At 42.9% G+C, this 11,784-nt stretch overlaps 1 protein-coding gene across 1 annotated transcript; it reads left to right on the top strand.

Annotated features, from left to right (window-relative positions):
- The first annotated feature begins 8,857 nt into the window (after positions 1-8,857).
- On the top strand, positions 8,858-11,539 carry LOC140119341 (protein kinase C theta type-like). Its single transcript, XM_072138254.1, has 2 exons — positions 8,858-9,188; positions 10,552-11,539. The coding sequence occupies exons 1-2, from the start codon at positions 8,901-8,903 to the stop codon at positions 11,425-11,427; spliced, it is 1,164 nt and encodes a 387-aa protein (XP_071994355.1). The 5' UTR covers positions 8,858-8,900; the 3' UTR covers positions 11,428-11,539.
- Positions 11,540-11,784: the final 245 nt, after the last annotated feature.

Below are 11,784 nucleotides of genomic sequence, written 5' to 3'. Positions count from 1 at the left end.
AATCCTCACAATATAAGCATATGATAACTGTCTCTGAATTAATTCACAAACAAATAATAAACCCAAAGCCATACTATCATTAAAATAGTCTTCATTTATCAAAATACAAAAAGAAGTCCAATTCTCCCATGCGGCCGAATAACTGGCCCATGTTCCTGGTGCTAAAGATTTTCTAACATTTTCCACTATCAATCCCATATCAAATCCCAGAGATGAGGAGGACAAGGTATGCCTTCTTTCTCCGCTTCCGGGACCAGCTGACGAAATTTCTGGAAGTGTAATCGGGACAGAGAATCAGCTATATCATTCTTAGCTCCTTCAACATACTTTGCTTTTAACCAAATATTAAATTGTAAACAACATAGCACCAAATGCCTCAATAATTTAACTGTCATATCACACCTGGAGGATAATGTATTTACTGCAAAAACCACCCCTTTATTATCCGTGTGTAACAGTATTCTCCTGTCTCTAAAAAACTTACCCCAAATAACTATAGCTACAACAACCGGAAATAATTCTAACAAAACAATATTTTTCGTCACTTTATTCCTGAACCATGCCTGAGGCCAACTCTCTGCTGACCAACTCCCGTTCCAAAAGGCGCCATAACCAATGCTCCCTGCCGCATCCGTGAATAAATTAAAAGATGAAAAATCCTCAAAATCCTGCTGCCAACAACTCTTACCATTAAACTTATTCAAAAATTCCAACCACATACTGAGATCTTCCTTAAGGGACACAGTTAAACGAATGTGGGACCTAGGAGACTTTAGACCCCTAGTTGCAAAATACAATCTCTTATTAAAAACTCTTCCCATCGGGATTACCCTACAAGCAAAATTCAAGAGCCCTAATAACGACTGAAGCTCCTGCAAAGTGACCTTCTTCTTTGCTAAGAATAAAACCAACAAAGATTTCATTCTATCTACTTTCTCCATCGGAAGCCTGAACTCCATCCGTTCTGAATCTATTACTATACCTAAAAATTCCAATTCATGACAAGGCAAAACAGTTTTCTCCAAAGCAACCGGCACACCAAACAAATCCATCAACTCCAAGAATTTATTTAACAAAACAGAACAAACTAATGAAGATTGTGGACCAATGAACAAAAAATCATCTAAATAATGCAATACGCTACCCAAACCAACCTCAAATTCAACAACCCATTGCAGAAAGGAAGAAAACGTCTCAAAATAATTGCACGATAATGTGAAACCCATCGGAAGACACCTGTCAAAATAAAACTGATTATCAAATTGAAAACCCAAGGAGTTAAAACCGCTTGGGGAAACAGGTAACAGCCTAAATGCAGATTTTATATCCGCTTTGGCTAATAAAGCTCCGCGACCATGCCTCATTAACAGATCAACTGCCTGTTCAAATGAAGCATACTCAACGGATGCTAAACCTCTATCTACTTGTTCATTCAAGGATCCTTTTTCCGGAAAAGAGAGATGGTGGATAAGTCTAAACTCACCAATCTCTTTTTTCGGTACAATTCCCAAGGGAGAAATTCTAAAATTCTTAAAAGGCGGTTGTTGAAAAGGACCCATAACTCTACCTAACTGGATCTCTTTCAAAATTTTTTTCCTTACAATTTCTTTGTGCAATGATACTGATTTCAAATTCTCCACCCAGCAGCAACCTTCACCATCAAATTCCGGAATGAAAAAACCATCCTGAAAACCACTGAAGATTACATTAGCTTTCTGCTGCTCTGGGTAAAGATTTAACCAAGGTAACATTTTTTGTAGCCTCACTGGCGTCTGAGCTTTTTGAAATTTGCTCTTTAATAGAAAGTTGCTGCTGGGCTGAATGATTGTTTTTCTTATAGCACTTTGACATTGGGTGGGTGCCCCCACAAAAGGAACACTCATGCCGATAGCGGCAATTGCTAAGCCACCTGCAAGAAGATTCGTTGAAAGCAAAACACACTCCCTTCCTCATGGATGTCTGAGAAGAAGTAGGAGGTTGTCTCGTTCCAACAGATTTTTGAGGCAGCATTAAATTAATCCAAATCCCAACATCCTTCACACCCCATTGTATAGATGGATATACAGCTAACTTCTGTCTAAAAGACTCATCATAGGTAAACCAGGCCATACCACCAAAATTGCGTTATGCCTCCAAAATTATGTCCATATGTTGGAACAATCCAATCGCTTTATCAGGCTGTTTTTCAATTAACACAGCCGCATAAATATAAAACGCTTGCATCCAGTTAAGTATATTCCGATTAAAACTGCGTCTCCTCTCATCTTCTGACTTATCGTCTTTTTTATCCTGCTTTACTAAGTGATCTTTGGCGGATGGTAAGAGAGACATCAACTCAATGAACTCATTCCTCCAAATGCGTTCTTTCACTGACATAGGCAGATGAAAGCCCAGTGGAGATATAGTGCAGGTTATAGCTTCTCTAACTGATGTCTCTGCTACACCAACCCCCCGGTCAATCACAGGCACAGCATGACAAACACTATTAGTCACATCAGACTGTGACCAAACGCTCACTGCAGAAGGAGATACAGCTTTAGAGCGATTTTCCATAAATTTCATAAAATCATTAAACAATTCTACATTTTCAATCTGTGTCTCACCCGCAGCTGGGGCATCAAGCCTATGCCCAGAGGATTCACCATGTTGTCCGACCTCCTGAGCGCCGCTCACTGTAGCTTCAGAAGAACCAGCTGTTAAGCTGTCAGCAGATCTCCTACTCGATGTACCCCCATCCACCTGTGGGGACGGCCTCCGCTGCTGCGCCCTCAATACAGCCTCTCTCACCGCCGCTGCCGGTCCCGGTCCATGGCTCGCGCTGCTGCAATCCTGCTGGTGACTGACGGGGATAGGCTCCGCCCCCCGGGAAGATGACCGCTCGTATCGCGAGCATACCGCTGCTGGCCGAGACTCACTAGCAGACCTCCTTGTGGACCGCTCACTCCCGCCGGAAGTACCGCCCCTTCTTCTTCCTGTATCCACCGGCGGGGAATAAGAGCTCCGGCTCCTCCTGATCCTCTTCGGCGGCAGCGATGGCCCAGCGACATTTGCGCCTCCTGACTCTTCAGGCTCCCGCTGAGACGCCACCAACGGTTCAAGCTCTAATGCGTCCCCTGCCTCCAGGCAGGTCCGGAGCCACTCTTCTCCACCTTCTTGTTCAGCTCTTTGCCTCATTCTCTGAAATAGGGCTTCCATCTTCAGCTGCGCTTCAAACAGTTTCTTCTTGCAGACTGGCCCAGATCACCGGCGACTGCTTCTTATAAAGGTAAGGCTACAGAACTATTAGCCAATTAGAAATACGCCTACTCAAACTACTCCAGCAACAATAATTTCATTGCTCCAGCCCATAACCAATCCGGGCTGAGCATAACCAGCTAGTATAGTAACAACGATTTCATTGCTCCAGCCCATAACCAATCAAAGCTGAGCTTACCTCAGGCCCTCAGAACCTGAACAAGTTAGCAGTAACCAGGCAAAAACCTGCCAAAAAGCGGGAAATATATACTTCCCGATTAACCATTTAAGTACCACCACATAAACCAATACCATATGAATAAAATGTAATATATGGGGGCTATGTCACCATGCGTCCCCTTCACCAATGTTCCAGGGGGCCCTAAACATTACCACTGCCTCATGACTAAATAATACCATCACACCACTACCATTACCCCTGCATCATGACTGAATAATACCACTACACCGCTACCATTTCCCCTGCATCATGACTGAATAATACCACCACACTGCTTCCATTATCACTGCATCATGACTGAATAATAATATCACCACACCAGTACCATTATCCCTGCATCATGACTGAATAATACCACCACACTGCTACCATTACCACTGCATCATGACTGAATAATACCACCACACCGCTACCATTACCCCTGCATCATGACTGAATAATAATATCACCACACCAGTACCATTACCCCTGCATCATGACTGAATAATACCACCACACCGCTACCATTACTCCTGCATCATGACTGAATAATATCACCACACCAGTACCATTACCCCTGCATCATGACTGAATAATACCACCATACCACTACCATTACCCCTGCATCATGACTGAATAATACCACCACACCACTACCATTACCACTGCATCATGACTGAATAATACCACCACACCACAACCACTACATCATTACTCAGTAACACCACCATACCGCTACCCAGGTCAAAAAGACAAAAATGAGGAGCAGCACCGCGTTGGGGAGAGAAAAACTAGTGTGCAGGTCTTCACAGCAGGGTCCACTAAGGGCCCTTGTATCCAGGGAAAAAGAAAATACTGAAGCAGCACTCCGTAAATGTGTTTTTATTCCACCTTCATGATGCGACGTTTCGTCTATTCAATCAAGACATTTTCAAGCATAGTGAGGCATCCGCCTGCTGCCTTAAATGGCTGTCAGGTAATTACCAACACATGTGTATAAAAGGTTAACAACGTGAAAACATAACATTACGATATAACATATTCATAATGGTAAGTGTGTACCCATACCAATACAATATAGCGTGTTAATAGTAGCAGGTCAATAAAGTGCAATGAGTATCATAATATAAAGTGAGAAAAAGCTAGGTGGTAACCCGCTCTCCACAATGGTTGCCATGGTTACCAATGAAGCTTCACATATACTCTCAGACTGATCGCCCAAGTCTGAAAAAAAGTGCTTAAGTGCAATAAAGTGCAAAAAAAACAAAAATAATCAGGGGTATACAAAGAATCTATAGATTTATTAAATCTTTAGCTATTTAATATGCATTAGTTATGCGGATCACAGATATATCAATCCGTATCAGTCCCCAATCGGGGGAAGTGAGTCCGCGCATGCGTAGAGAAGGCTTGTATGTCGGTGGTAGCCATCTTGTGTGCTGGAAAAGACTCCAATGTATAGACCCATGCAGCTTGGACAACTAGGTGACCGGGGACGACTGGGACGAGACATCGAGGGACGTCACGGGAAGGCGCTCGGTGGTCCAATGGTGAGCAAATATCTGCAAGGTATGGACACCAACATGATGCCTAATGGCCAGAAGATGTCCTGCCTGTCATGAGTCCCGTCCGGGTGCACTGCTCCCTTATGAGGTTCCACCTGCTCCATTGAATCCCAATCGTCACATCGTCGTCTACTATGGAAGTCCACAAGGTCCCAAAATTATGTCCATTAGATGCTGCGAGATAAAGCGAGAGGGTGTTAGCACAAATGGCTTTGTTACATACATAAAAGATAGAAAGTAGACTCATATAATGTAACCCCAAATGTAAGTATGACATAATAAATAGACATAAATTGTTATTGTGTTGAATAATGATCATACACAAAGAGGTTAAACAGGTACCGGTGCCGATTGTGAAGGCACAAAGTAATTTATAAAAATACGTTTAGAGGGAAGTCCTTATTCAGACCGCGGGGGCTCAGTGATCCCAACTTGTGGATCCATTGAACTTCCCTACGTTTCAGTAGTAGTTCCCTATTACCACCTCGAGTCAGTGGGGGAATCCTGTCAACAATCATGAATCTGAGTTCATCAAGTAAGTGGCCAGCTTCTGAGAAATGACATGGGACTGGTAGATCAAGTTTGTTGGTACGTATACTAGACTTGTGATTGATTAACCGTAGTCTACACTCTGTTGTTGTTTCACCTACATATAGCATGTTGCACGGGCACTGGAGGACATATATCACGTAATCACTTCTACAGGTAAGTGTATGATTTATCTTAAACCTTTTACCAGTCGTTGGATGGCAGAATGTGTCGCCTTTCAGAAGTAAAGGACAATTATCACAAGCCATACATGGAAAGCATCCCTTACGGGACATTTTATCTTTTCTTGTGGCTATGTCCGTTTTAATCAATAGGTCCTTTAAGTTTTTACTCCGTTTATAGGAGATCAGTGGGGGTAACTGGAAATGTGGTGAATTTTTGTAAAACGTTTTTAAGATGCACCAATTGTTACGAATGATAGAGGCAATTTGTTGACTGTGTGGGGTATATGTGGTGATTAACGGAATACGAGTGTTAGTCTTAATTTCTCGTTTATTTGAAAGTAGAGACTGACGATCTAGTTGCTGAACCTTCTGTATATGTTTGCTCACAAGTGATTTTGGGTATCCAATTTATGTCTATTTATTATGTCATACTTACATTTGGGGTTACATTATATGAGTCTACTTTCTATCTTTTATGTATGTAACAAAGCCATGTGTGCTAACACCCTCTCGCTTTATCTCGCAGCATCTAATGGACATAATTTTGGGACCTTGTGGACTTCCATAGTAGACGACGATGTGACGAATAAGATTCAATGGAGCAGGTGGAACCTCATAAGGGAGCAGTGCACCCGGACGGGACTCATGACAGGCAGGACATCTTCTGGCCATTAGGCATCATGTTGGTGTCCATACCTTGCAGATGTTTGCTCACCATTGGACCACCGAGCGCCTTCCCGTGACGTCCCTCGATGTCTCGTCCCAGTCGTCCCCGGTCACCTAGTTGTCCAAGCTGCATGGGTCTATACATTGGAGTCTTTTCCAGCACACAAGATGGCTACCACCGACATACAAGCCTTCTCTACGCATGCGCGGACTCACTTCCCCCGATTGGGGACTGATACGGATTGATATATCTGTGATCCGCATAACTAATGCATCTTAAATAGCTAAAGATTTAATAAATCTATAGATTCTTTGTATACCCCTGATTATTTTTGTATTTTTTTCACTTTATTGCACTTAAGCACTTTTTTTCAGACTTGGGCGATCAGTCTGAGAGTATATGTGAAGCTTCATTGGTAACCATGGCAACCATTGTGGAGAGCGGGTTACCACCTAGCTTTTTCTCACTTTATATTATGATACTCATTGCACTTTATTGACCTGCTACTATTAACACGCTATATTGTATTGGTATGGGTGCACACTTACCATTATGAATATGTTATATCGTAATGTTATGTTTTCACGTTGTTAACCTTTTATACACATGTGTTGGTAATTACCTGACAGCCATTTAAGGCGGCAGGCGGATGCCTCACTATGCTTGAAAATGTCTTGATTGAATAGACGAAACGTCGCATCATGAAGGTGGAATAAAAACACATTTACGGAGTGCTGCTTCAGTATTTTCTTTTTCCCACCATACCGCTACCATTACCCCTGCATCATGACTGAATAATACCACCACACCACTACCATTTCCCCCACATCATGACTGAATAATACCACTACACTGCTACCATTACCCCTGCATCATGAATGAATAATATCACCACACCAGTACCATTACCCTGCATCATGACTGAATAATACCACCACACCGCTACCATTACCCCTGCATCATGACTGAATAATACCACCAAACCGCTACCATTACCCCTGCATCATGACTGAATAATATCACCACACCACTACCAATACCACTGCATCATGACTGAATAATACCACTACACTGCTACCATTACCCCTGCATCATGACTGAATAATACCACCACACTGCTACCATTACCCCTGCATCATGACTGAATAATACCACCACATCACTACCATAACCCCTGCATCATGATTCAATAATACCACCACACCACTACCATTACCCCTGCATCATGACTGAATAATACGACCACACCATTACCATTACCCCTGCATCATGACTGAATAATACCATCACACCAGTACCATTACCCTGCATCATGACTGAATAATAACACCACACCACTACCATTACCCCTGCATCATGACTGAATAATACCACCACACCACTACCATTACCCCTGCATCATGACTGAATAATACTACCACACCACTACCATTACCCCTGCATCATGACTGAATAATATCACCACACCACTACCAATACCACTGCATCATGACTGAATAATACCACTACACCACTACCATTACCCCTGCATCATGACTGAATAATACGACCACACCATTACCATTACCCCTGCATCATGACTGAATAATACCACCACACCACTACCATTACCCCTGCATCATGACTGAATAATACTACCACACCACTACCATTACCCCTGCATCATGACTGAATAATATCACCACACCACTACCAATACCCCTGCATCATGACTGAATAATACCACTACACCACTACCATTACCCCTGCATCATGACTGAATAATACGACCACACCATTACCATTACCCCTGCATCATTACTGAATAATACCACACTGCTACCATTACCCCTGCATCATGACTGAAAAATACTGCCACACCACTACCATTACCACTGATGCGACTTACTGCTGCTATGAGTAAGAAAATATGGTACCAATGTATGAATTCAGGCAACTTAGATAATCACCAAACCGATCAATCACCAAATAAAATCTACACAGCTGACGATTTTTTTAATAGAGGCCCCTGCATGTTCATAATTGGACACTTGCAAACTTTCCAAAACCATCATTGTTTGTTAAAACTCCTAAAATTGATATATTCCCATTTAAACATTGCCCTCCTTATTAAATTACATCAGTATAGATGATCCCCATCCCACACCACCCCAAGAGCATCTACATTTCAACATTTTATTTATTACTGACTGCAGCAGATGTGCTGGTGATGTATGATATGGGCACCACTGCCAGCCCGGGCATAAGTCACATCCTCTGCCCATCTACCACTAATATAACAATACAATAATACATATAAATATACTAATTCCTCTGGACACTGTACTGCCATGTCTGATGCCCACAGTATAGATGGCAGAGCAGGTACATGATCCTACTGGCAGGTAGGTGCCACCTGAGCATTCCATGACCTCTGACCTGTGACCTGCACACGGCCAACTGTCAGTTACCTTCAACTGTCGAAGGCAACGACTGGATTGGATTCTACTGGATTCCCAAAGATGGCGTCTACAGGACACAGAGAAAGCGAGAAGAAGAGGAAGAGAGAAGAGGAGATGAGGAAGAGAGAAGAGAAGAAGAGGAAGAGAGAAAAGGTGAAGAGGAAGAGAGAAGAGGACAGAGAGAGCGGATTGAAGATAAAGAGGAGAGGAGAGATTGCCGGATTATTAGAGGATGACGGGCCAAGACCGGGCAGCAGCCAGGACCCTGTAACATCAAGCCCCTACCCCGACTTCTATGTCTACCGCCTCACCATCCATCAGGTGCTGGGTAGGGGCGGCTTTGGGAAAGTAAGTGGCATCATTTCTTATTGGTTACATTTTGCCTTTGCCGTTAGTTTCTGGTAACAGACATTTTTATCCAGTGAATGTCTATAGCTGAGAATCTCCAGTAATATTTGTAGCCATATGTATGATATGTGGGGTCACACTGAGATTGGGAAAGATACATTGTTATGTTTTTTATTTACTTGCTTATTTTTTGTTATTTACTTTGTCATATTATGCTTATAGTTATGTGTTCAGCATTGTATATGCTTCCTTCCGGTCAGCTCTTGGGTCTAATTGCTACCCATTGGACTAAATCCAATATCCATAGACAGTAGAGCTGAAAAGGCGCCTGTAAGGAGAATGGGTCCAACACGGATCTTCTCCTGACAATGATTGCTGTATTTCCCAGCAGTCACGCTAGGGGGAGCTCTATTCAACATACATTTTTAGCTTCCATTGAGAGCAATAAAAGCTGTATTTTTTCTATACACTGAGCTCCCCCTAGTGGTGATTGTATGCACAAAGTTTCATCATTAAGAGATAGATAGTAGAGATTATTCATTGTTTTATGCCATTTGTCTGCTGTAAATACATTGAAAAATATAATGATTTGATTGAGCTCCATTTTTATAAAGCATGAGGGTGAGATGGTTTAAGTGTGAGGTTTTAAATTAAAACTTTCTTGCTTCACAAAAATATGACATGGGCCTAATACATTCTGCTATCAGGGCCTTGATGTCATGTAGATAACTCAGTGTACCCCACTGTCATAGTGGAAAAATATTTTTCAAGAAAGAGATGGTTTTAAAATATTGTCAACAGATTTATTTTGTAAATGATAGCATAAAATAATAATACTACAGTGTACAGAGAATCTGACACCTGTATGCCCATAGCCTGACTACTGTCATTTTAAAGATTGTGCACAGGAAAGGTGAGCTGGTTGGCGCTTTATATGAGCAGTGTACCCCACTGTCATAGCCAGCAGAAATATCTTACCCCCAGCAGATCACTTATCTATGTAATAAATGTATATCCAAAGAAGACAGCAGGAGAGCAGCACTCTGTGGTGATCAATGTTTAATCATACACCAGTGGCATTACAATGCAACGTTTCAGCTAGCTCCATGTAGCCATTTTCAAGCTTGAAAATGGCTACATGGAGCTAGCCGAAACGTTGCATTGTACTGCCACTGGTGTATGAATAAACATTGATCACCACGGAGTGCTGCACTCCTGCTGTCTTCTTTGGATCAACCTGGTGCCTTGAGTTGGGCCCATAGAGCTTGCACCCACCTGGATCTTAATTCGATTGTTTCACTGTGCCGCCCTCACCTCTTCCTGTGCTAATAAATGTATAAGTATCTCCCCTTTCCATCTTTAGGTGGTCCTGGCGTCATTCCCTGGCCGAAACACCTTCATGGCCGTGAAAGTTGTCCTCAAAACACCGGACAATACAGCAATGTTGATGAGAGAGCGACGGATACTCCAAAAAGCCCGCGAGTGCCCATTCCTATGCCATCTGTATGCCGCACATCAGTCTCAGCACGGGGCGTATTTCATCACGGAGTATCTGTCCGGCGGCAGCCTGCAGGCGTTAATCAGAATGTGCGGCAGCTTGAACATCGATAATGTGAGATTCTACACAGCAGAGATAGTATGTGGCCTCCAATTCCTCCATGGACACAACATCGTCCACAGAGATCTAAAGCCAGGAAACATCATGCTGGATAGAAGTGGGCACATCCGCATCATCGACCTGGGCCTTGCCCGCGATGGTGTCACCTCCTCCAATAAGATCCGTGGAGTGGTGGGCACAACCTGTTTTATGGCCCCAGAGGTGCTGCTGGATGAGGAATATGACGCAGCAGTTGACTGGTGGAGCCTGGGGATTGTTGTGTCCATAATGTCATCCGGATACTCCCCATTTTACTATGGGCCCATCAGGAGTGAGGCGGTTGAGTCCATCATCACCGAAATGCCAGAAATACCACCCTGGCTGGCCTCCGATTTAAAACATCTGATTAAAAACCTGCTGCGGAAAAATCCTGAGATGCGGCTGGGTGTGTCCGGTAACATCAGACACCATCCCTTCTTTGACAGCATTGGCTGGGAGGATCTTGAGGCCGGGAGAGCACAGCCCCCATTTACACCATTCAGGGCCGTTCTGAAGAACAAACACCTGCAGTGGCCGGGAGATGAAACACCTACTAACCCCGTGGCCGAATTCTCCTACATGTCACCTAGCTGGGCCCGGTAAGATCCTTCTCCTGTACAAAGCTTACATGTAATAGTCATTACTAACCTGATGTAGTCTCTTCCATAGTCTTCTCCCTCCTGTTCTTCATTATTATTGCTCCTAACAATTACTATGTCTCTGCTTATTCTTAGGATGCTGGAGAGATCCAGATTGTAAGATCTAAGACTGGTGAGTTCTCCATATATACATATCTAAGCACCTATAACAACACATCTATATACACATGACATACAATATAACATAACACATAACATATACATATTACAACAGATCCACACAACACCCAAAAGTTTATTAAAAACAATTTCCTCTAAATTACCTTCCATGAGTTATCTGTTTTTGGAGAATCTAGTAGAT

The sequence above is a fragment of the Engystomops pustulosus genome, chromosome 2 (genome assembly GCF_040894005.1).
Source record: "Engystomops pustulosus chromosome 2, aEngPut4.maternal, whole genome shotgun sequence".
NCBI classification, from domain to species: domain Eukaryota; kingdom Metazoa; phylum Chordata; class Amphibia; order Anura; family Leptodactylidae; genus Engystomops; species Engystomops pustulosus.
The sequence above is the reverse complement of the archived record's forward strand: the minus strand, read 5'-3'. Positions and strand labels throughout refer to the sequence as shown.